Source organism: Pseudoliparis swirei, chromosome 17 (genome assembly GCF_029220125.1).
Source record: "Pseudoliparis swirei isolate HS2019 ecotype Mariana Trench chromosome 17, NWPU_hadal_v1, whole genome shotgun sequence".
Lineage (NCBI taxonomy): Eukaryota > Metazoa > Chordata > Actinopteri > Perciformes > Liparidae > Pseudoliparis > Pseudoliparis swirei.
Window position 1 is genome coordinate 6837780 of NC_079404.1, and position 26603 is coordinate 6864382.

At 44.0% G+C, this 26603-nt stretch overlaps 2 protein-coding genes across 3 annotated transcripts; both read left to right on the forward strand.

The window, feature by feature from the left end:
- Nucleotides 1-8717: 8717 nt before the first annotated feature.
- On the forward strand, nt 8718-12962 carry calm2a (calmodulin 2a (phosphorylase kinase, delta)). 2 transcript variants are annotated; one of them, XM_056435266.1, is made up of 7 exons: nt 8718-8796; nt 9718-9748; nt 11080-11223; nt 11313-11419; nt 11493-11628; nt 11721-11751; nt 12001-12962. In XM_056435266.1, the coding sequence occupies exons 1-6, from the start codon at nt 8794-8796 to the stop codon at nt 11747-11749; spliced, it is 450 nt and encodes a 149-aa protein (XP_056291241.1). In that variant the 5' UTR covers nt 8718-8793; the 3' UTR covers nt 11750-11751; nt 12001-12962. The 2 variants fall into 2 exon arrangements, with proteins under 2 accessions (XP_056291241.1, XP_056291240.1); XM_056435265.1 differs by having other exon boundaries at nt 11721-12962.
- Nucleotides 12963-14702: 1740 nt separating this feature from the next.
- Nucleotides 14703-20366, forward strand: stpg4 (sperm-tail PG-rich repeat containing 4). Its single transcript, XM_056435267.1, has 4 exons — nt 14703-14973; nt 15269-15333; nt 15617-15662; nt 19397-20366. Exons 1-4 carry the CDS (start codon nt 14884-14886, stop codon nt 19586-19588), a joined length of 393 nt encoding a protein of 130 aa, XP_056291242.1. The 5' UTR covers nt 14703-14883; the 3' UTR covers nt 19589-20366.
- The last annotated feature ends 6237 nt before the right edge of the window (nt 20367-26603 follow it).

Below are 26603 nucleotides of genomic sequence, written 5' to 3' on the forward strand. Positions count from 1 at the left end.
ACTTTTGGGGACATCCGAGCGGATCTACAGATCAACGAACACGCGGCAGGGCAACCGATCTGCACAATGAAAAGGTGAAGAAAAATAGGGAAATATTGAAAAGACTCATTAATTGTGTCATGTGTTTGGGTAAACAGGAACTTTCATCTTCATCATCACGGTGAAACTGCTTTGGGTGCGACAATGCGCTGTTTAGTGAACACACTGTAAAAAAAAGTTGGACTTAAAGCTCAAAGTTTGTGGACCAGAAATGGATAGAAGAAGAATATTAATATAACTCTGTTGCACTCGAGTATGTTCTTGCCTATTAGTTGAACTGTACTTTATTATACTCTTCCCCTGCAATTCTCTGAATAAAAATGTCAATTTCAAGGTGACGCAACGCCTGGTTATACTGCATCTCTGTCTAACTGTATAGTGTCTAGAGCCAAGGCATCATAATGATAGTAATAAGAGGTGGATTAATTCGGGTGGGACTGTGTAGGACCTCACTGAAGGCCCAGGCCCCAGGCCCACGGCACGCCATTGAATTCTATATATAGACACACTTTTTTTCTGTTGATCAGATGTCTTGTATCTTTTTCAATTCAGTTTATTTTATATAGCCCAATATCACAAATTACGATGTGCCTCAGCGGGATTTACAATCTGCTCATGAGGGTTGTCTGGCAAAAGGAGATACCAGCATCCTGGCAGAGAGCTGGAGGAATCCTTATCCTAAAGGAAAAGGACTCTTCAGAAATCGGCCAATTCTGCCAGATCAGCCTCCTAAACGTCGAGTGGAAGATATTCTTCAGTGTGGTTGCTCACAGGCTGGCAGGATACCTGCAAAGAAACCATCTGATTGACACATCAATCCAGAAAGCAGGCATCTCTGGCTTATCCGGTTGTCTGGAACATGCGAGTATCATCTGGCATCAGATCAAAGTTGCCAAGAGAGAGGGAACAGATCTTTACGTGGTGTTCCTGGATCTCGCCAACGCCTTTGGCTCAGTCCCTCACAACCTCCTTTGGACCGCCTTTGACTTCTTCAGGGTCACTGCAGCCCTAACAGGCCTTGTCAAGGCCAACTTCCAGGACGTGCAGGTGTGCTTGTCAACAGCAGAGTACACCACAGCATGGCAGCATCTAGAAGTGGGAATTATGGCCGGCTGCACCATCTCCCCGCTAGCCTTCACAATGGCCATGGAGATGATAATTCGAGCATCTCGGTGGGTGGTTGGAGGACAGCTTATAAGACCTGGCCTGAGGCTGCCGCCTGTAAAAGCTTACATGGACGACCTTACCACCCTCACTACAACCAAGGCTTGCACTGTACGGCTGCTGAGAAAGCTGCAAGATAACATCGAGCTGGCTCGGATGAAGATCAAGCCAAGCAAGTCCAGAAGCATCTCCATCGTCAAGGGGAAGCTGTCAGACCAACGCTTTCTCATTGGCGATGAGCCCATTCCAACTGTCTCTGAGAAACCTGTGAAGAGCCTTGGCCGATGGTATGATGCCTCCCTTAAGGACAAAGAGCAAGTAGATCAGCTCAGGAAAGATGTAGATCAGCTCAGGAAGGATGTAGCCAGCGGCCGGGAGAACATCGACAGAAATGCACTACCTGGCAAGTTGAAGCTCTGGTGTATGCAGTTCGGGCTCCTTCCACGCCTCTTATGGCCACTTACCATGTACGAAGTCCCGATCTCAAACGTGGAAAAGCTGGAGAGACTCGTCAGCACATATGCAAGGAAGTGGCTTGGGCTTCCCAGGTGCCTCTGCAGTATAGGGCTCTATGGCAAAGGAGTATTAGAACTGCTCATTTCCAGTCTAGCAGAGGAGTATAAACGTGCCAAAGTTAGACTGGAAATGATGCTATTGGATTCGAGTGATGCATTTGTAGCCCAAGCTGCACCCATCCTGGCTACTGGGAGGAAGTGGACCCCACTGGAAGCAACCAAGCAGGCAAAGGCAGCACTCAAGCACAGGGACATTGTGGGCCGAGTGCAGCACGGGAGGAGTGGTCTTGGAGCCGGAGCCAGTACACCGGCCTGGAACAAGGCTACTCCGTTCCAGAGACGCAAGCTGGTGGTCCAGGAGGTACGTCAGCAAGAGGAGGCAGCAAGGTGTGCAAAAGCTGTTTCACAGGCAAGGCAGGGGCAATGGATGAATTGGGAGGGAGTGGAGAAGAGGAAGATCTCCTGGCAAGAGCTGTGGGAGATGGAGGCATTTAAGGCTAGCTTCACCATCAGGGCCGCTTATGATGTACTGCCGTCTCCCAAGAATCTTAGCCAGTGGTAGGGAGAAGACCCCACATGCTCCCTCTGCCCGACTCCAGCTGCACTAAAGCACATCCTTGTGCTTTGGTCGGCCTCACTCAAGCAAGTTTATATCATCGAGCTCACGGTGCCCTGGGAGAGTGCGGTGGAGGAGGCCTACGAGCGCAAGAAGATAAGGTATGCGGACCTTGCAGCAGACGCACAACAACAAGGCTTGAAAGCTAGGGTCTGCCCAGTTGTAGTAGGCTGCAGAGGATTTGTAGCCACCTCGACATCCAGGCTTCTTCGAGAGATGGGAGTGCAGGGGAAGGCCCACAGGCAGGCAGTCAAAGACCTTTCTAGGGCTGCTGAAAAGGGAAGTCAGTGGCAGTGGACGAAGAGGAAGGACTCCACATGGGCTGTCGGATGAGTGATGACATCTAGGGAGTGAGCCCGGGACGCCGGATCTCCTCACTGCTGAACCCTCTGAAGATGTTGTGGGTCAATCAGCGAAACATTGAAGAAGTAGGGCGCCCACTTGATAACCCATAGGATGCCATCAATCATTCGACCAGCCCACGGAGTCTCGAGTATGCAGAAAGGGATATTTACACCTTGTCCTACATAACAGATCTGTACTCATACGATATCCCGGTCCCAGGACCTCACATCGGATCAGGAAAAACTCCCCAAAAAATAGAAAATGGGGAAAAAAGGGAAGAAACTGTAAGGAGAGCAATAGAGGAGGATTCCTCTCCCCGGATGGACACAAGCAATATATGTCATATGTATAGAAGGAAGCATTACATAGTTATATAAACATATTCCATGAGTATGACAGTGTATGATTAGTTCGTAGGCATGGTCCACGATCCAGAAAATGTGCCTTAATTAAATTTTTCAATTCAGTTTATTTGTATAGCCCATTTTCACAAATTACAAATTTGTCTTAGAGTGCTTTACAATCTGTACATATAGACATCCCTGTCCCAGAACCTCACATCGGATCAGGAAAAACTCCCAAACAACCCTTCACAGGGAAAAAAGGGAAGAAACCTTCAGGAGAGCAACAGAGGAGGATCCCTCTCCAGGATGGACATGTGCAATAGATGCCATGTGTACAGAAGGAATCGTTATACACAAATTAAAACACAGTAACAACACAATCAATGAATATGACAGAGTGTATGAATAGTTGGTAGTATGCATATTCCACGATCCAGACCTCCATGATCAATCAGGCAGATGGAGGTCGAGAGGAGACCTTAAAGGGCTTTACAATCTGTACACATACGGCATCCTTGTCCAAAGACCTCTCATCGGATCGAAAAAATCCTTTCACGGGGAAAGAAAAAGGGAAGAAACCTTCAGGAGAGCAACAGATGAGGATCCCTCTCCCCAGATGGACAGAAGAATAGATGTCATATGTACAACAGGAATCACTACAGGGTAACAACACATTTAATGCAGATGACAGAGTGTATGAATAGTTGGTACTAGGCATGGACCACGATCCAAACCTCCGTGATCCATCAGGCAGATGGAGGTAGAGAGGAGGAGTGGGCGGAGCATCAGCGGCCATGGCATCAGACCCAGCCAGGTCCAATGGATCCTATGAGACGTGAAGTCACAAGGACTCCGGAGAAGAAGCAGAGTTAGTAATGTGCAATGGAGAGATGCAAATTCATCCATAAGTAGAGAGAGAAGGCAGGAGGCATCAGATATAGCCCGGTCCAATGGACCCTATGAGACGTGGAGTTACAAAGCATATCTAGGGGCTGGACCAGGTCAACCCTGATTCAGCCCTAACTGTGTGCACTATTAAAGAGGAAATCCACGGTGATTAGCATTATTTTTAGCACATCGTTCCAGTTCTACTGTTCTGAAGGCTCCCTGCGGTTTCTTCTCCAGCCACCAGGTGTCCCAGCTGAGTCTCCCGCATAAAATCCAGATCAATCATATTTGTTTATGAGCAGAGTTAAAGCAGAAACGCAGCACTCTCACAGCCCCAATCACATTGCACAGACGACCAGACACCTGCTCTGCAGCCTTCGTATGGAAGTGGCCGCGGCGCGTGGTGGGGCCCCGCCCCCACTGCAGAATGAGATCATCTTAGAGGAGGGGGTTGGCGCACAGAGAGAGGCAGCGCTGCAGGTCCCCGCCACTGCAGAGACAGACCTGGCCTATGCTACATCCGGGTGGGGGTGGGGGTGGTCAAGGACGGGGTGCCACTAAAGCACACCCTGTCACTTCCTCATTGCAGTTAAGCACTAAAGAGCCTGTGAGGCGCTTCTCCATTCCAGCGGTTTCACTTTCCACAGGATTTGACCCACAGGATCACACCACAAACACTACGCACAGGACTTGAGGAGGAAACTACCACAGATTAAGCACAACGCTCCCGACTCATGTGTTGCTAAAGGCTGCGGCGTTTGAACTCCAACTCTATGTTGACTGCAGCAGACGCCCTCGAAGCAAGCCAGTAAGGGAGAGGAGAGAGTTAGATCATCATCATGCACGCACACACACACACACACACACACACACACATCACATACACACACACACACACACACAGAGAGAGAGAGAGAGAATCAACAGCAGGGAATCTATTTGACAGCCAGTAAGCTATTTTGATCCCCTCAAATAAAACAACTGGCGTGCAGATTTTTTGGAGATGCTTGGTGATCTTGTGCCGGCAGACACGCGCTGAAACACGCCACAGGAGCAAACGGCAAACTAAAGTGCATGCTTAACACCATATCCATTTCATCATGACATGACTGAAATAGGCTGGAAATAGCTGGGGCTCAACCAAATCCTCTTATCCGATTTGAGGCCATTAATCATTTCTGCCTCGTGATGTAATTTTGGCGAAACATGTCCTTTTCTCAGCCACAGGTAGGCCAGAATTGGATTGGATCATAGCCTGCGGTCGGACCCCTGAAAAAAAAAACAGAAAGCATTCATGTTCACGTCAACGTTTGCGCGGACCTTTGGTCGATGCGTGCTAGGAGGCATTAATCATGAAGTCAGATGCAGCCCTTAATTCATAAAAAATACATATGCGCACAGGAACCCTTCCCCATGTAGTGTTTACCATTAGTGCAGGGTATGCATTAGCACAGAGGCTAATCTCACACACACAAAGGCAAACACACACGCAGGCCTCCTTTTCACACACACCTGGTCTCCACGTCCAAACAACACGCAGGCCTCTCCTATGAAAGGCGATCCATTCCCTTGGCAGGGGACTAGCAGGTGCATTACAAAACCCTCATTCATTAGTGATGTTGTCCGTGTGTTTCAGTTACAACGGGTAAACATCTCATATTTGTTGCCCCCCCACCCCATTATCATCAAAAGTCCTCCGAAGCCCCCGCTTAGCCAGAACAAATTAGCCTCTTTTTCATTTAATTTTTGCCTGAAAGCGACTTGATTTCTCGAGAGTGATGGTGCGTTACCGCTACAATGCACAGTACCACCACAGCAATTCGCCTCACTTGTCGTTGTGCCAACCCGCCCCCTCCAAAACTGCCAAAAATATAACTGATCCACATGCTAGGGTTTGTTTAGTTTTTTTCCACATAAGTGAACAATGCTAACTGCTATCAGCGGAGGAGCGATGTTATCGGCCATTGGGAGGTGATGTTAATGAAGACAGAGGTGACTTCAGCCTTTCCATTGCTGAACTACGGTGGCCTTTGATCCCTCCCTCACCCCAGGTACAGATATGAAAGCTGCCTCCTTATAAAGAACGCTCTGGGCTGGGCTGTTTGTCCGATAAGGACGCATTATGTGAGATAGTTACACATTCACAGAGCTGATAAAGAGGAGGTGAGGGTGGTGGGCATCTGCATGCATACATGTTTTAATCAGAATTTTAAAAAAATGTAGTAAAAAATGTGTTAACACAACTCCTAACATCGATAATGCAAAATCGATAAAGCAAAAAACAAACAAACACTGTAACACATACTGTACTCCACATTGTGTCTCACGTCATGGGGTTTAGTTTGAGGTTTTTATAGTTCATTAAGTCACGTCTCATGGGCTTCAATATTCCCTATCCGTATTATCCTCCAACCTAAAATCACCTTTGACCTGAAGCAGGTCCGACGCAACCTGACGACTGCTGAAGGGCATGTCATCGACCAACCAAACAGCTGATTGTGCAAATTGGATGGAGGGCGACACCAGTGTCTCAACAACCTTTTTTATTGTAAGCAGTTCGCCCCAGACGTTCTATCACAATGTCCAAAACATTTAAAATATCAGAAGAAATGCAGTTAAGTGCTTACAGTGACTACGTTGCCAAGTACTTTCAGGGAGGAAAAAAGGCAAATAAACACACCTCAACATGCCTGTTCATGCCATTCAATTCAATTCAGTTTATTTGTATATTCCATTTTCACAAATTAGAAATTTGTCTCAGAGTGCTTTACAATCTGTAGGCTACATATAGACATCCCTGTCCCACATGCTCCAGCTTATCAGGTTGGCATTACATAATTACACAGAGACAAAAACCCTGTTGCAGAAAAACAGATTTATATGAAAATAATCCAATATGCTTCAGATTAGGCCGGGGCCTGACTGATTCAAAAGCTGCTCAGCAGGTCACATGGCACAGGCAGCGTTACCTCTGCAAACAGCCCAGATGGAAGTGGGATCCACTTTGGATCCTCGTTTCTTACATCTACGTGTGAGATGTTGCGCTTCTCACAATCCCGGCTCGACCTGAGAGTCCACGGTTACCTGACAGCAACGCCCGCCCCAGACACAGTCACACATCTCGGCAGCATGGACGGATTAAGAAACCACGGGCCCCTGGGCCTGGACGTGTCAAGGCCCCCCCGCGCAAAAAATAAATAAAATAAAAATTTGACTTAAAAAAAAAAGTTACAAAATAAAAAATAACATACCGGAGCTGAGCAGACAACATAACGCGAATTATATGACCATGACATGAATGACTTAAGCCTAGCATATACCGGCTATGGCGCATCGTGTCATATCATCATATCAATATAAAGTTAACTAGAATGGGCACTCGGTAGAGCGCATACCTTCGCATATCACTAGATTGGGCATTGAATTATGAACATGTTGGCATTAGTTGCATGCCAATTGGATAGAAATTGACCGTGCTATGGTAAAAAGAAGATCTTGACCTTTTCATGACCTTGACCTTTGACCCGATTGATCCCAAAATCTAATCAAATGGTCCCCGGATAATAACCAATCATCCCACCGAATTTCATGCGATTCGGTTTAATACTTTTTGTGTTATGCGAGTAACACGCATACAAATAAATAAATAAATAAATCCACGGCGATCAAAACATAACCTTCCGCATTTTCAATGCAAAGGTAATAACAGCGACTTCACGCAGAGGCTCTGGCTTAGAGGCCCCCTGAGCTCATGGGCCCCTGGTGCCGGTAGGCTCGTTCGGTAATCCATCCCTCAGTAGGACTATTGGGCCCCTGTTACTGACATGAATGACTTAAGCCTAGCATATACCGGCTACGGCGCATCGTGTCATATCATCATATTCATATCAATACAATGTTAATAACAGCGACGTCACGCGCGGAGGCTCAGGCCCAGGGGCCCCCTGAGCTCATGGGCCCCTGGGCCTGGGCCCGGTAGGCCCATTGGTTAATCCATCCCTGCTCGGCAGGCATTGCGCACAAGACAACATATTCACAGGCTGCTACTTATTGCAAACTATACCATTCAAGCACTTTGGCCCTGACACTGCATTATATTATGCACATTCAAGTGATGAGGAAGAAAGTCCAGAGCCACACTGAACTCTCGAACGGCCTGTGTTAACCTTGTCACAGCAATTTGAAGAAAAACGAAAAAAATATGCTAATAAAAAAACAAGTAATGTTGTAAAAAATGTGAAGCAACAGCAAATACAGAAACCCATGTAAGCACAAACTGGATCAGTAATGTAGCAGTTAAACGTAACAAACTATGCTCTTTTTTAGCTAATATATCTTCAAAACTAGCTTACTAGCTCACTAAAGACACACTGTGCAAGAAGCATATATGCGATGCTTGAGGCACTGACTGGGATGTCTACGGACATGATGCAGCGGCAGCGCAGACGATGGGAGTGACGCATTGCAGGTACAAAACCACCAATCAGAGAGCGCGATTTCTTTTAGCAATGTCTAACCCCATCACAGACTAGCAATAAGTATTCATACTCCGCGATGTAGACCCCCAGCAATACATCATAAATATTTTGATATCGACATAAAAACATTCGCAGTAGTACCTAATTTGTGTTGCGAACGTTTCTTGATTTACTTTTGCAGCTATTAATGAATTCAAAACCGTTTTTGATTAATTTGATAACTGAGGAAAAGGGAAGTTGGCGGAGTGATATTGAAAAGAGGAGGAGTTTAGGATAGCCGTTAAAGGCGAGTCCAGTTGCCGACTCCTCATTGTGTTCATAGAGATTCTCAGTCTGTGCAGTCTTTGTGTTGGCTTTGGTTAGTTACGGATTTTCTCTGAACCAGCGGCTCCATCTACATCGAAATGGTAAGAACACCTTTTTTACTCCAGTTTTCAGTTAGTCAAACCTCCTGTTGTAGTTGTTTTTATGTGCTAAATCAATGTTAATAAAAACGTAACGTCACCAGTGCCTGAACTGAATCCATGTGCCCTAAGTTACCGCAGTGCTGGCAGAATAAATGACAGCTTGCTAGTGGCTAGGTGATGCTAGCTAGCTTTAGTTTGGAAAAGCTAACGTTAGCTAATGACTCGTTGGTCTGCATAAATACATAGCTTTAGTACGATACAACCCGTGTTCCTACTGTTATTGCAGTCACACTTGAAACAATGCAGCGCTATTGACGTTAGTTGCGTACCCTTGCAGTGTTACTTTTATACCAGTCTATCCACAATCCTTTTAATGTCAATGTTCGCGTCACTAAATTGTGATCGGTGGCCCACCAGTTGTCCCCGCGATGTGAAATATTTATCCAGCTTAATGCTAAACACTAGGTGTCGTTAAAATGACGATTCGACAACCGATGCCTTACTTGTAACGACTGCAGAATTCGTCAGTGTTTTTTGCTTGAACTGTACAGGTCTGACTAGGTGCCGGTGTTGAGTAGCTAGCTAAGTTTGGCGCTTCCTAGCTAGCATTTACCGCCGAATTGTATGTCGTCCATTGTCAGTGTTTAAGTTGGCGTCATCGAACATACAAATGTAAGTACGGGCACGTCTTGACTTTCTTTTCCCTTCCGGACTTCTAAATTAACAAGTGTGATTGCTCACCGACACAAGCGCCTCTTAGGTTAGTCGTGGTGTTACACAGCTATTGTAAATTAGAGTATAATTTAAAGTGCATAAGGATGTCCCTGCACCATTTAGACATTAATGGGCGGTCCTTACTTTGAGGCAAGGTTGTTCAGTGATGGAAACGCTAACTCTTTATTTTTTCCTCGTATTTTACAGGCTGATCAGCTTACAGAAGAGCAGATTGCTGGTAAGACATCGCTGTGTCTTACCTCATAGTCCGTAGAGTGGCCTGCTTTATGGATTCTTGCATCTCCTGCAGTGGATTTATGTTTTCCTTTTAAGGCCTTCCGTTCCACAGGGCAGCCCACTGATCATAAAACGGGAATGAATGAAACTGCTGTTGCTTGCTGGCTCTGGAGTGCAGAAGGACTGGAAAACTTTGCATTTTCATGGTTGCCATGGAATATAATGATGTAATCTGGAAGTACTGTTTATTCTGGTGAGGTGTTGGCAGTCACATTTTACACATTGTGCACAAATGTGTCCTTTGCCCTGGGTGTGTTTATTAGATGGACTGATCCAGGAACAATGGAAATGTGTAACTAATATACTGATGTAAGATGAGACCTAGATGCTGTAATCTAAATCATGCAGGAGTGTGCGTCAGGGCATTGCAGCCAGTAGGCACACTTGCTGTAGTGCGCATGCCTGTATAAAATGTGGCACAGTTGTAGCAGGTTACCTGATTATATATATATTTCTGGCCTCCGTTTACTTGGATCTCAGGTTTCACAATTTGCTGATCATTCTCTTGCTATACATTACATGGCTTCCACTTTTAGTTGCTTGCTGTTTTGCTGAGGGTACCGGTGTTTTGAGTGCCGGTTTGTATGAACAACATGACATGAGCAGGCCCTATCATGTTCTGCTGACTTGGGAAATGTAGAGTAATTTAAAGCACAGTGAGCGACTGCAGTAATGTGGCATTTTCATGGCCCGTATCGAATGATTTAGGAACCTCCACCCCGGCATTTCCTACAGTTGCTGCAGACAGCCAGTGTTTCTCATAACAAAAAGGGTGTTCTCCTGTATGATTGACCCGCCAAGTGGTAGAATGTGTTGTAGATTTATGATGACGATGAGCTGCTGCATGACTCCGCACATCGGCATTATGATTCTTTTAGAGTGTGATGGTTGCTCGTCCCTCACGGCTCTACCAAACCACACAGGATGTAATTTGCTGCTGATGTAGCCTAACCTCATGATCGCTGCCCTTGTTTAGCTTTGTTTCAGTTGTAAAACTAACAAGTTTATAACTGAAACAAAAGTGTTGCAATGCCCTTTTAGTCTTGAGCCAATTCTGGGTTTGGGTCGATGTGATTTACAGACATATGGACAAGTTTTTAATGCAGTTTGGGCCAACAGCATTCATCTGGCTTTTTAATCGATGCTTGTTATCATAGATTCTGACTTGCTAGGTTTTTATATTGCCACAGCCATTATTATAATGCCAGTCTGTATATCTAGCTGTAGGTGCATCACTGCTGCCTAACTGAAGAAGCCCCTCTACTTTTTTAGAGTTCAAGGAGGCATTTTCGCTCTTTGACAAGGATGGAGACGGCACCATCACCACCAAAGAGCTGGGCACAGTCATGCGCTCTTTGGGCCAGAACCCCACAGAGGCAGAGTTGCAAGACATGATCAATGAAGTGGATGCTGATGGTGAGAGCCTAAACACCATACACGCACACAATACAGTTGATGATATAGATGGCAATCCCTCATCAATTTATATTTATTTTTGTCTACAGGAAATGGAACGATAGACTTTCCAGAGTTCCTGACTATGATGGCCAGGAAGATGAAGGACACAGACAGCGAGGAGGAGATCAGAGAAGCATTTCGTGTCTTTGACAAGGTAAATGCTGTTGCACTCAGGTGCACATCTATACAAAAGTCACAGACGTTCTAAAATTTCTTGTCACTTTCAGGATGGCAATGGATACATCAGTGCTGCTGAGCTGCGCCATGTGATGACAAACCTTGGAGAGAAGCTGACTGATGAAGAAGTAGATGAGATGATCAGAGAAGCAGACATTGACGGAGATGGACAGGTCAACTATGAAGGTCAGTTGATATGTGATTGCTCCATATTATGAGTTTATTGGGGTCAATCTTCTGATACTGAGTCGCACCATTTTCTTTTTTCGCCCCTGCAGAGTTCGTACAAATGATGACGGCAAAGTGAAGGTCTTGTACAAATTTCGTATATAAATAATTTGCCTTTTTTTTTTTTTTTGTGTGTAATTTATCTGTAAAATCTTAATAGCCCCCTCTGCTGTCCAAAGGAACTGCATGTAAACTGCATAGGCTCTTGTCCCATGTCCTTTTCTTTTGCTGTCATGGTGTTTTGGAGTGACAGAATGGTCATACAACCAGATGCCTGTGGAAGCCCCTGGGAGTCGGAGAACTTTAAATCTTCCCGTCTTATGTGCTCAGGGCCCGTCCACGCATGGCGACATTGGAAACTTGTCAGCAAGTTGTCACTTGGCAACACTGTTGGCATGGAAACAATGTAGAGGAGTTCAAACTCTGCATGGACTATGGACAAAGTATATATGGAAATCTCTCAGCATTGCACTACTGCAAAGAATGACACGGGTGTATCTCCTCGGTACTCGTACAAACTCTTTTTGTATCTGCTGTTCTATATTCCAGAAAATGACTAATCTTACCATGCTTTTTAATGTTTTACTCACCAACTCTTTTTTTTTAATGACTTCTGGTCATGCCTCAAATAATCCATTCCAAGTTGTATATTTTTGTTTTCCAATAAAAATTACAATCTACCCGGTTTTGAAAATTGTCTTGTTTTCTAAGTTCTAATGGATCCTTGAGTTTGTATACCCTGTAATAATTCCCATTTTTGTATTGAGGACAGGATGCTCCGTTTTTGATAGGATCTCTTTTTTTCTTGTTTATAATACATATGAAATGTTTACCTTGTTTTTTTAATTGTCCCCTGTTAATTTCCAAAAGCACTGAGGAGCATCAGCCAATGCCTCTTAATGTTCAGATAAGCTCATCAAATCTGTATTGTCATTAAAATAAAAAGCACTGAGTGGGATCAACGGCCTCTATTTTTAAGTGAACACAATGGTACTTGACATTGAATTAGCATTTACTGTTCAGATCCCTTACTGACTGCATAGGCCATGTGTTGTCTACTACTGTTAGTGCAGCGCCATGTAGAAGCTTGTCTGCCTCATGTCTTACTTGGCATTTGCCCCCAATTACAAGGTGCAGGGGATTGATCAGAAACCATGGTGTAAATAGAGGTGTACCTGTTTTAGTTGAATTGTTTTTGTTATTCTGATTATTGAGTTTGTTACAGTAGCTTGCAGAGATACTAAGTTTGTTATTTTGTTGAATGACTAAATAAAGCTCTATTGTGGACCTCAGATCTGCCTTGTGTTAATTCTATGCTAGCTGCTTTTTATTCTGCCATTGATCCTATGCAGCGGGTTAGAACTTCCACTTTTGTAATGTTTAAACTACAAAAAATGTGTTTTCTAAAGTGACTTTTCTGTCTGACTGGAAGTAGTAAGGGATGCAGTGTTTTGTGGCTTGCTGTCCATTCATGTTCAGCGGTCCCTGTGGATCATTGAAACATTCATAGCATTACAAAATGCACTTAAGTAACAGCTTGTACACCAAAGCTGACGACACAAAGTGGTGGTTTACTAAGTACCCTTGAGCGCTTGTGCATCATACTCCAGCCTAGGTAAGTCAAAAGAAGTAGATGATTGAGTTGAATGGGTTTCCAAGGGTAAGTATGAGTGACACCAGCCCACTGTTTGGCTTATGTTCTGTAACCAGTGTAGCATTACAGCTTGGTGGGCATACGCTAGCTCGCCAACTAGAGGGCGGCTGTGCGCTAATTCCACCATGCTACACCGGTTACAGGACGAGACAAATTAATGTGCTTCCTTAACCGGACTTCAGACTTTTTATCGGTGGTGCTCGTTCGGACACTAGCGCCTGATATTTGGTAGAAATGATGCACAGTATCCCCTCCGTGATGATAATGGAGGACTAACTAACTAAACTAACTGCAATATGTACCACGTGTACCCCATTGTGTCTTACTCTGTCAAACTAGTCGGCATGTCTAAATTCAGCCCTCTACCAGGCCAGCTTGTTGAAAAATGTATCGATAGTCGCTGCTATAGTAACAGTCGCAGTCCTAATGGTGGTCAGGTGTCACTGGGTTTTCGGTGGAGCAGATAGCGAGTGATAGGAGTACTGTGCAGGATGGGGCCACCAGAAAAAGAAGAAAAAAGCTGGTCACATGCTGGTGGCGATAGAACAGATTTATATATTAAGGTAACAACTCTGTGTGAAACGTGGAGATGCATCAACACGCTCTGAACAACTGGGACATGTGTGTACGTGTGTGTGTGTTTGTTGTACATTTACACAATAAATCGTATGTGAAGAAAGATGCTACCCTTATGTGGAATCACCAAACTATTCAGATACATTGAATTTTTTTTTTTCAAAATAACTATTGTGCACTGATCGTGTTGGGAATTAAACTTCAGGGGTTTGGTGGTAATGTAGCATTGAGCCAGCACAGATAAAGTACAAGGAGACTAATATAAACTTCCATATAAATTAAACCAACTTACAGCAACTGGGTTGAGGTTTTGCAGTAACGACTAAACGACAAGTAAACTAGGTAGCTTGCCCTTCTCGGTAGCATCGGGGAGTGACCCAGCGCTGCCTGCTCTAACCGCTGCATGGTGAAATAAAGCTACCAAAGCCAACTTCCGGACAGCTGGGTACACCATTTTAAACGAGCCGAACAGCGGGAAAACAGCTCATCCGTTCTTTCTATTACTGAACTATTCCTCTTAACTAACATACAGGATGGCGAAATCCAATAATGTCATAAACGATAATGTAATAAGCCCATAATTGCAAAACATTTGCTCCATTTGTATGTCAGGGCTCTCAAGTTTTGAAGACAGGCAAGAGTGACATATCCATCATCACCCCCAGAACGAAACTTTCGGATATCAGTCGCGCGCAATTCCAGGATGCTTTATTTTCATTGGTTGCCGGATTAAATCTTACCCAGATACAACAGATACGTTTTTTTCTGACTGGCTATTGTGTAGCCCATTTCTTTTTTTTGATTGGCTGATAAGTGGCACCTCACAGCAGAACTCCAGGGGAGCGCTTGATTCCTCCACGGTGAGGGCAGCGCGGCCAGCTCATGTTTGCGCGCTGCGGCACATTAAAACATTAAATAGCCGAGAGTTTTTTTTCAGCGTGATAAATACGATGTGTGGCGGGAGTGCGTGACTAAAGACCGAAATGCGTGACTGTCACGCTCAATGCGTGACACTTGAGAGCCCTGGTATGTTGGTCTCACTTGTAGTTGGTGCCATAACTTGCCCCAAAAAGGTAAGCAACCATAGTACAAGTGACTATCGCATGAAGTGCTCTTAACTTATAGCCCTCTACACCACCTCAATTCACTTTGATCCTTAGCTTCGGGTGTTTACTTATCGACACAGCATGACAGAGCAGTTAGTCTTAAAAACGCACGTGCAGTGGACTAACTGAAAACAGAAGACGTGTTGGAAACACAAGCCAGCTGTTTGGTGTTCACAAAAGACAAGAGAAAACACACATACAAACTCACGCTGATAATGTCATAGCTATTTAAACACCTCTCTATCTGTATACCTTGTCCCAGCATATAAACACTTCAACGTGCGACTACGGTGTGACAAAGAAGCCGGTGGAGAAGATTCCCTGCAAGTAAGCACTCGACAAACAGTCTCTCTTAAACTCTCAGATCATAGCGGAGCCAACAACCCATGATTCATCCCTTGATTGCTGAATCCTCCCCCCCCCTAACTATTTCTACTTCCCTCTCTCATCTGAATCAAAGATGGAGAAGCAATCACCGACCTGCTTGCGCATTTTCTCTGCCTCTGATCATGCATGGCCTTATTCTTTTCTCACTGTTCTTTCTTTTATTTTTATTTTGATAGCACCCCCTTGCTCCCCTTGCTTTCTCACTTCTCTCCTCTTCTTGCAGGCATGTGATGTTTCGGTCCAGCGTGCAGCGGATCAGCTTTCCTGCCGTAAGTATCTTGTCACCAAGGCTATTCTGACCATTCAGTCTCGCCATGTGTTATGGCCTATCCAGGGTGCCTTGAAGTATACAGGGTGTAACATACATGTATAAAAGATACGGCCTTGGCAAGGGTTGAACAAAGGAGGAAAACAATAAGTTGGGTGAAATACTTAAGCAACAATAATTATGATTTATTGAGACTTATGGATTAACAATAAGGTATATAACAAGGTATAAAACACAATAAATAATAAAAAACACACAAACTAGAACATAAAAAGAAGAACAAAAAGAAAACAATACTGAGCTCCCAGTCTAGCCAGAAACCGGAGAAAACAGAAACAACACAAATGGCAGAGAACCCCGACACAGCTTCCCCCGAAATGCTGCAAATGGTAGCCTGCATCATACATGCAGGTCCAACCGTTCCCAGCTCCGAGGAAAAGAGAGAGAAGGAGCACTGGATCTGGAAGTAAACTGATTGAGCGATGTCTCTCAGGTGAAGGTGCTCCAGGCCTGAAACAGATAGACTTCTTTTGGAAAGAGGGTGGATTTAGGGGGTGTAACACCAGGGCGCCAGAAAATGGCTTCATTATACAATACATTTCATTAGGTTTTTAGCCGTGACCCGAATGTGAATGTGGTGCTCAACACGAGCTACCACAAGGGTCAAAGAAAAACCGATCCCGCCGACTGTCCGATTGTATCATTTGCCCCTTTCGGAGAGCCGGCATGGCACCGCACTGGCTGACCAGTCAGCTTTGGTTCATATTGCAGCATTGCAGCCTCGGCCATGTGTTCATGCTGGTAGCTGATGGATATTTGAGCCGTGCTGGCAGCTGCTGAGTGTTGAGCAGTTTTTCTGCTGTTAGTGGTGTCACAGACTCTTAGACAAGTTTATTGTCAAAGGTTAAGCACCTACACAAATCCTGCATCGAAGTCAACCGAAAGCCCAGATAATTCAGACAGCTGACCTGTGGGCGGGCAGACATTCGCATATCATAATCAAGTGGAAATTGAACCAATGGCTTGGACCGGTAACCCTTGTTCCACCCAGACAGAAAACGAAAATCATTTCAGGTTTGAGCCCCGAAATAAAATGATTTACAGTCCCACCCCCCCCAAAAAAGCTACCTTCAGTGAGCTTAAGCTGTTTGGGGAACACACACAAAAAAAGATTTTTAGTTTTTCTGAAGTGACTTCATTTCTCTATCCAGGGCCACTGTGTGTCCTAGATTTACACGGTTAGCTTTTTTGTCATATCGACTGCACATGCTGCTCGGAAGGAACAAATCATCTCTTCAAGTCTGTTTGAATTCAGTCATTTTCCCAGATATTTATATATCCTCTCTGTTTGCTGTAGCACAAAGGGATTCAACCTTTAAGTAAATTTGGGCGTTTCTATTTGCAACACGATAGAAACTGTTAGTCAGCCCATCCCTTTGGTCCAGACATATCTCAACAACTATTGGATGGATTGCCACAAAACTTTAAAGCAGGCCCCCCATGGTCCCCAGAGGATAATTCCTAAAGACGTTAATGTCTTGGACGCACCAGTCAAAAACGGGTCAACGTTGTCAATTTTCACAGACATTCACAGCATGTGCCAGTTACCTCTGCTCCGCTGCCGCACAGGAGAACGTTTCTAACATGCTGCGCGCCACTTTGGGAAAGTAGGCCAGGTGCTTTGGGCTCCAACTCACACACACACACACACACACACACTTGTGTATAAGAGAGAGTTTTACTATCCCGTGAAATACACCTGCATCAGCACCTCTGGGAGCATTAGGCAAGCGCACTGAGGCCCGACAGGCCAGTTTGCAAAGGATTGAGAATAACTGCCGATAGGGATCAAATGGCATTAGCGGGAGCAGCCATCCTTCCAAGGAGCAGAGGAGAGGGGAAATACATTTTCCTGCCTCCCTCTGTCAAAATCAAAGAGCAGCTAAAACAATGAAGTGCTGTGTCCAGGGACAGTGAAACAGTCCGAGGAGGATGGTATAAGGAGGGGTGATGCTATTTCTACGTGGCACGCTGCTGGTTAAGACCAGTTCATGTGTTAGTGGGTAAGAGGAAAGGAGACATAAAAGGCCAGGAGAGAGAGCGAAGGATACGTTCTGACAGAGACTAACCGGTAAACACAGAGGCAAAAGCCTTTGAAGATGATTGATATGTCAAAGGTCTTAGGTGCCTAAAAATAGATCCGCTGTATATTGTCACTGGATCTTTCACATGACTTGGGTTTCAGTGAATGAGGTCCAAAGGTAAAAGAATCTAACTCTCATTCAGCTTTAAAAATGTTAGAGGTCACAATGTAGTATGTGATTATAATTTTTGTATCATCATTGGGTTTAATCTGATTGGATCCCTCATAGAATACTGTCCAGTATGACTCAGTATATTGTCCAGCAGAGGCAGGAAAACGGTCTTTGGTCTCACCCAGGAAAATAAAAGTTACTTAAGACAAAGATAGCGTGCTCTCAATGCAGTTGCAACGGACATAAATGTATCAATGTTCTATTCTGGAAGAGCAATACCTTTTTCTTCAAAGGTAGGCTACTTGTACTAATCCGAAATAACGTGATGAAGTTACCTGGTAAAATCATGACATTCTGCTCACTTCTTTCTCCGTGTGTCCTTCACTAAATTACTAAGATTGTACACACGTTAACTGTTAAATCAAAGGAGCTGGGTTATTGAAAAAAAGCTAATTGCTACAATCGACTGACATATTTAATAAAGAAAATGTTGAGAAAACAACTAGATGGGGGAACAAAATTGACTGCCCAAATACAGAAGAAAGCATCTCCTTGTTTCTTTCCTGACTAAAGGGAGGAAATCACATTTGTGTTTATGTGCTCATGTTTACATGCTACAATCCAGTGGTTTTTAAACACCAAACATCTGTCCAATAAATTAGCTACTTGCTAAAAGCTAAAAGTGCTAACAGAGGTTTTCAATGAAGATAATGCTGAAGGAGAAACGAACTAGCTACTTAAAAATACAAAAAGGGATTGTATGCCAAGCTTTGTCTGCTACACATGGGTTGGTTTTAACTTGTTGGTTTACCAAAGCTCTGTTCAATAACCAAACTATTTGCTATATGCTACTGATAAATGTATAAAGATATTCTTGTTTAAAAAAAAAAAAGCAAATTGAAAAATAACTACAAAACACACATACTAATGATTACCTGCTGAACTGGGTTTACAGCATATTGAGGCTTGATCACAAAATCCATCCTTCAATCTGTTAATCAATAATAGCTCCCATCTCTAGAAGGAGGAAGGCCACTATAATCCACATACCACACCAGGAAAAGGCATCACTTCCTGCTTTAAATCCACAAGTCCGGTACTTTAGATTTAGCTCCATACCCTCTCAGCTGCATTATGGCAGCCACATTTCTTGATGAGCGAGTAAAAATGTGAATTCAGTCATGTTTCAATTGAATTCATTAAGGATTTTAAGGATTACGGATTTTGTGAACTTTTAAAGAGATAAATTATGATTTTATTAGAGCCTGTAAGTAAATTGAAACATTACACTATTAATTACAAAATAGAATGCATTAAAGAAAACACCTCAGAACATATATTCTGAATAGCCTACTTTATATTGGATTACAATTTAAAGTTTACAACATTAAGTGAAGAAAATACCATGTTTCTCTAATGGCCTGCCTTTTTTTGTACATATTTCTATGTTGTGTGTGTGCATTGTATGTTAATTCCACAGAAGACCCCAGGCCCAGGGGCCTACAAACCTTGCTGGAAGTTGGGCCATCGCCTGAAGACAGAGGCCACAGACCTGTCATTTAGCCTCTTCTTCTGCGACATTCTCTTTGGAATTCAATTCCCATGGGGCCTAGATCTTTTCAGCCCAAATAGCAGAGCACACACAGTGACCCTGTGTTATTTTTTTAAATAAAAGTAAAATGTAAAAAAAAAAAGCAATATCCCAGTCCCTTTTTCCTTGGACAAATGTCTATCTGTATGTCAGCAAGGGATTTTGTGGTCTGCCAACAACATAATAAACCACATTTGTTGCGCTCAAATCACTTTCGAGACGCCGGCCAGGGAAGCAGAATGATCTTATCTGCAACAAAAGGTACTTCATTCCACTTCACTAGATGTTCCTGGTAGGCTACTGCTCCCTCCCTTCATCTCTCCTCTCCCATTTCCATTGGCAGTCGGGCTGCTTTACTATCCCTGTCCTGCGATGCACTCAGGAGGAGAAATGCTGCTCAGCCATGCGTCACGTGCACATAGCTTAGTGTGGCATGTTGCACCCTCAGATAACACATTCAGCATTCGGGGCCAAGTCAGTGGCACACAATAAAACAGCTATTCTTATCGCTACCTACTCGTTCTTTTTTGTGTGGACGAAACAAACAAACGCCCCCAGTGATGTCGAGACACAAGAGAGCAGTGACGATAGGAATCACCATCCAACAGCGGATTAGATCAAAAAACACATTGGTTGCTGGTGTGATCCTGGGCAATGTTTATCATGTATTGACTCATAAAAATGATCATTGTTTTCTTGAGCATGCATGCACTTTGTCAGCACTGTTTTATACTCATAGATTTGCGCCTATTGGACAGCTGCTAAGGGAGTGGCTTTATCTTCATCCATTCTGCCCACCCAGATTCTGTTATCAGATAATGTGTACAATAATAAATAGAGCCCAATTTCTTAAGCTTTATCTTCTCGTTTTGATTGTTCAGTCTCACCGTTCTTATCGGCCCTTGTTGCATGCAGCTTGTTTTTGAAAAAGCTCTGTTTAAACACAGAGTACTCGAACCAACTAATGCACCAAGCGGCAGACACTGAAAGTTGGCAAGTCTTTTGAACATTGCATTTAGCAGCTAAAGAGACAGAGTCGGCATTGGTGGAGACCAAAAAAGTGCTAAAAGGCGAGTCAACGCTTAAAGTTCTTCCGTTTGGTGCTTCTTCTCGTCCCTTGCTCAAAAGCATTTCAGCAGGGTGCACATTTGCATCAAACATTCGCTCCTCTCCCCACGTATTGACCTCAGCACTGCTTTTGTTTGAGCCGCACGGATGTTATCGCAGGCTCATCTCCTTGGTCCGACTCTAATCCCCACCACTCTTTTTCCCTTCAGTCGCTGACACTTGAGAGCTTGAGGAAGTTCAAGAACCTGTCATTATTCTGGAGACAAAGGAGTCGCACACTTCCACCTGGAGAGGAAGACAATCTTCTTAACATGGGGCTTTTCATGCACCCTCTAGAGGTGTTTCTACTACTTCTGAGGGAGATGCAATGAGGGTGATGGGAAAGTGTGCTTGTGTGATGAGCAGCCATTCTGCCGATGGCCAAGCTACCAAGCCGCCAGTAATCTCTATCTCTCGTTCTCCATTCTCATTGCAGTGATCTCCACGGTCCAGCACTGATCTCTGACATATGCCTCATACTGACGACTTAACACCTCCCGTCTCCTGCAGCCTGCCTCAGCCACAGGCACAGCTAGGCACCCGCTCTTTCGCTGTCAATCAAGACCCCCCCACACACACACACGCACATGTCGACACACATTGGCTTTAGAAGAATACGCACAATGCGATGAATGCGCACACACATATGTGATACCTTTTGCTTTGTTTAAAACATCAATGGACTGATACGACAAAACTACTACTTGCTTTTTGATATCTAAAAAGTAGTAAATCAAACCTCTGCTGAAAGATGATAAATGGTTGTGGTAAATGTACATGTACTTGTATTATCTCGTCTTCCCACCACTCAAAGCGCTTTAACACTACTTGTCATCATTCAACCATTCACACACATTCGTACACTGATGGCAGTGGCGAAGGTTCCCCCTGCCCATCAGGAGTAACTAACATTCATACACACATTCGGCACAGCTACGAGATATATTTTGTGCTAAATGTCTTGCCCAAGGACATCGGCATAGAGCGAACCGCCGTTCCTCTGATTGAAGGACGAACCTGCTCACCACTGAGCCACAGTCACCACAAGATGAGAGTGGATCATCCCTCTGCGGAGAGAAAATGATCAGGATGGCAATGCACACAGCCTACCACACACACAATGTCCCTTTATCTGTGATAGTGTGTCCTGTTGCGAGAAGTCGGTTTCAGTGCGATTTGAGATGCTGGCACAGTGGAGTTGCATAGTTCAAAGGTCACGAGAACATATGGTGGCAGCACTCAAATATCAACTTTGGTTTTTCAGTTGTCTTTCAGGAAGCAGTGTGTTACACATCAGGAGGGTCTGAAGTAAACCTGTGTTTCTGGCAGCTTACGACAGAAGGTGACTCTGCTACTCAGCGGCGTGTCGAGAGGACGTCAAATGAACTCGGGGCAACATGCTGAGCAAATGTGACCCTGCTCTCAGAGTCATGACGAAGGCAGATTGCTGGAATTTTCTAAAGAATGGGATGTTGCCCAACACGAATACCCATAATCCAATACTGGTGTGGGACAAATACCATTATCAGTTGCTAAGTCCCAGCTAAAGGTCGCCTAACAAACAAGCAAACAGAGGAGCCATTGTCTGCCACTGACATTGTGCTCAACTGAAATGGTCTCCCAGTGTTGCAGGCTGTCCCCCGTTCCTCCCTTGCTTTATTACTCGAGCACTTTGAGAGGCTTCTGGCAGCAGAGAGAGGGTCAAACAAAGGTTCAGAGGAGCTGTTCCCTCTGCCCCCTTTAAGTCCAGGTCATATTCACTCTTATCACCACATCCCACGCTGGGCGATGACGAGGCAGCTGAAGAATTTAGCGGGCAGAGTGACACACCGGGAGGATTACCAGGTATCCCTTTACCCCCCCCACCCAGTCAGGCTGATGACGGACGCATCGAAGCAACATTACGCTTCCATTAAATGATATTTCAAAAGTTTAATCAGCTCCAATGGGCAACTGTTAACAAACAAGGGGGGCATTGTTCAAGCGGTACTGCAGTGTGTGTGTGTGTGTGTGTGTGTGTGTGTGTGTGTGTGTGTGTACACCAAGACTGCTGGAGGCCGATCAGGTGGGGAGGCTAGAGTGATTGATGGGAGAAAACGCACTGCGGGCCAAGCTGCCGTGTTATTTGGCACGGCGCCAAACCTCATAATTAAGCATCGGAGCAAGTCCAAAAATGAGGTTGACGATCGTGTGGCAACAATGTGAAAATAATTCAATAATTGGCCATCAGAGATGCTTGTGACTTGCAAGGCAAATGCCTACATTGTGTGTTTGAAAACGTGACCGTTGCCCTAATTTTATAGCTTTGTGTTCAGACTCAGGGCCGACAGCTAGCCTCCTGCCATAGGTAACACTTTAAGCTCCCTAATGTTATAATGTTTAATCTCTACAAAAATGTTTAAATTGTTTGACTTAATTTAATTATTTGACAGGGACAGTATAACTTTTCTGTTCAAGCGTTAGCTATAAACTCATTCACATTTTATGATGATACATTGTATTCCAGCCTGTATCGATTAAGGTAGATGAAATGTTGAAGCGATAAACATTTGGAAAGTGCTCAAATTAAGTCAGCATATAAAGCCTTGTTTACATTCACCTGCACCCCTTAATTCTTAATTGTGAATAGACTTGTCACCTTAAACTTACACTTACATTACACTGTTGAAAGTACTGTTTGTCTGTGCACTTTATTGTAGATTTTATATTCTAATTTTAATGTAATGTTTCAATTCTTGCACTGTGTTGATTGTTGTTGATTGTTTACTGTTATTGTCCAATGCTGCTATGACAAGTTCCTTGTTTGTGAGAACATTTCAGTCATTTTATTTATAAATGACATTGTGGAACCGCATTGGATCCTCATAACCTCCATAATACCCTTCACCCATCCATGACTCCCTGGCCTTTGGACATAACAATGATGGTTTATGGTTTCCTTTTTGGCGCCCTGCACCGAAACCACATGGCCCGTGCCCTCCATATGGCCCTGGCATCCATGCACACACAACCGTGACCTGAATATCAAGCCCCCCCCCCCCCCACACACACACACACACATACACACACACCTCATTTGATGTGGCCACCCCCTTTAATTGTCAGTCATTTGTTTATCATTGATCACAATCCAATATGTCTGTAACTTATGTCACAATGCTCAGTATGGAGCATCATGTGGTGGAAATATTGTTTGATTATTGGTGATGAAGTTTGCTGCTCGTACAACTCAACAGTTGCCTCGAGCTGGATGATCTCTGCTGTGACAAGGGTAAAAGGAAAGTTGTTAAATTTCTATTAAGAGGCTTGCATGAAAGCTAGCTTTCTAGCTACACCAGTTCTAGATAAACTGCCAAACAGGCCAGTGCTCGGTTAAAACGGTACGACTTTGTACTTCACCACCTTGTTTTTTGTAACCGATAAATGTAAGTGACCATATATGGAATGTGGAGGAGTGATGTATAATAAATAGACCATAAAGCATTCTCTTATTTGACTCTAAATATATAATTTAGTAAATGAACATCATGCTGTATTGAAGAAGAATTACAACTATTGTGAGACCATAAACTCATGTTTACAATGTTTACTAATGGAATAAATCAAGTGAGCAGTAGGATAATTTTTCCATAGACTTCCATAGAATCAGACTTATTTTTGCAACCAGAGGAGTTGACCCTGCTGGTCAGAAGAGAGAATGCAGGCTTTAATACAAGAGTATTGGCTTCACTTGACAGAACCGGAGGTTGCCGCATGGTTTACACCAAACCAAATGAACCGCATTAAGAGGGGTGAACACTGTGGGGTTTGGTTCAACCGAGGCTTTTACGCGCCTTACAAGGCAACCATAAATGTACAGCGAACACCTGAACCTGAACACTTGATGATACCACACTCATATCACACACACACACACACAGAGACTTGTGATGCTCAGGCGTCAGTGCTCTGAGATCATGAGAACGCAAACGCAACATTGATCAAATCGTATTATGTATTAAGATTTGATCCCAGGTGTGCATACTATTTATATTCAATTCAATTAATTCAGTTCATTTTGTATAGCCTAAAATCACAAATTACAAATTTTCCTCAGAGGGCTTTACAATCTGCACACATACGACATCCCTGTCCCATGGATCAGAGAAAAAAAACTCGCCAAAAACAGATGGAAAAAAGGGAAACAACCTTCAGGAGAGCATCGACCACGATCCAGATTTCCACAATCCATAAAACAGGAGGAAGAGAGGATAGGAGGGTTGGTTTAAATCCTATTTATCAGATCGATCTCAATTTGTATTTGTAAACGATGACGCCTCGATGACCACCAACGTTAGTCACGGAGTTCCACAAGGTTCTGTTCTTGGACCAATTTTATTTACCTTATACATGCTTCCTTTGGGCAATATTACCAGTAAACACTCCACAAACTTTCACTGTTATGCAGATGATACTCAATTATATCTATCAATCAAACCAGAGGAGTCCAACCAGCTCAGTAAAATTCAAGCATGTATTAATGACATAAAAACATGGATGACCTGCAACTTCTTGATGTTAAGCTCTGACAAAACTGAAGTTATTTTACTCAGCCCTGAGCACCTCAGAGATCAATTATCTGGTGATGTGGTTTCTGTAGACGGCATTGCCCTAGCATCCAACACCACTGTAATGAATCTCTGCGTTATCTTTGATCGGGACTTGTCCTTTAACTCCCACGTGAAGCTCATCTCTGGGACTGGATTTTTTCATCTATGCAATATTTTAAAAATCAGGCACATCTTGTCTCAAAAAGATGCAGAAAATTTGGTTTACGTGTTCGTGACTTCTAGACTGGATTGCAGCAACTCCTTATTATCAGGCTGCTCTAATAAATCTCTTAGGTCCCTCACTTCACGTTTCATAGGGTCCATTGGACCTGGCTGGGTCTGATGCCATGGCGCTGCTGATGCCCTGCCCACTCCTCCTCTACCTCCATCTGCCTGATGGATCACGGAGGTCTGGATTATGGAATATGCCTACTAACAACTATGCCATGGCCCTGTTGATGCTCTGCCCACTCCTCTCTACCTCCATCTGCCTGATGGATCATGGAGGTCTGGATCGTGGTCCATGCTTACTATCAACGATTCATACACTCTGTCATATTCATTGAATGTGTTTTAACTCTAATCATGTCCTTCTGTACACATGGCATCTATTGCATCTGTCCATCTTGGAGAGGGATCCTCCTCTGTTGCTCTCCTGAATGTTTCTTCCCTTTTTTCCCCGTGAAGGGTTGTTTGGGAGTTTTTCCTGATCCGATGTGAGGTTTTGGGACAGGGATGTCTATATGTACAGATTGTAAAGCACTCTGAGGCAAATTTGTAATTTGTGAGAATGGGCTATACAAACTAAACTGAATCTCTCTAGTGGAGCAAAATGGTACTACAATCCCCTTAAAATATAATGGAGCATCACCAATCAAGGCTTTGTAGGTGATCTCTTTTCTTAATTTTTGAGTACACGAGCTGCAGCATTCTGGATAAACTGGAGGGACCTCAGAGATTTATTAGAGCAGCCTGATAATAAGGAGTTGCAGTAATCCAGTCTAGAAGTAACGAACACGTGAACCAACTTTTCTGCATCTTTTTGAGACAAGATGTGCCTGATTTTTGAAATATTGCAGAGATGAAAAAATCTAGTCCGTGAGATTTGCTTCACGTGGGAGTTAAAGGACAAGTCCCGATCAAAGATAACGCCAAGATTCTTTACAGTGGTGTTAGATGCCAGGGTAGCGCCAGCTACGATGTGTGCGTGGTGACACTTGGCCCAGTGAATAGAACGTCTAGCTTAGCAGCAGGTCGCTTGCTCCATTAATCTGTATCCTTTAATTAACCAGAGCCGTCATAGCATATGTGTGTGCGTGTATATAAGCAGACACAATGTGTTCATGGTGCCTCTCATTGTCAGTGGATGTGTATTTGTGCATGTACAAGCACACCATGTC

Bases quoted from the DNA above. Each gene is read 5' to 3' on its own strand.
- calm2a (XM_056435265.1), top strand. The intron at 9,749-11,079 runs GTAAGACATCGC...CTACTTTTTTAG, and splicing joins TACAGAAGAGCAGATTGCTG to AGTTCAAGGAGGCATTTTCG. The intron at 11,420-11,492 runs GTAAATGCTGTT...TGTCACTTTCAG, and splicing joins CATTTCGTGTCTTTGACAAG to GATGGCAATGGATACATCAG.
- stpg4 (XM_056435267.1), top strand. From the start codon at position 14,884: ATGCGTGACTGTCACGCTCAATGCGTGACACTTGAGAGCCCTGGTATG. The intron at 14,974-15,268 runs GTAAGCAACCAT...ACCTTGTCCCAG, and splicing joins CCATAACTTGCCCCAAAAAG to CATATAAACACTTCAACGTG. The intron at 15,663-19,396 runs GTAAGTATCTTG...TTAATTCCACAG, and splicing joins AGCGGATCAGCTTTCCTGCC to AAGACCCCAGGCCCAGGGGC.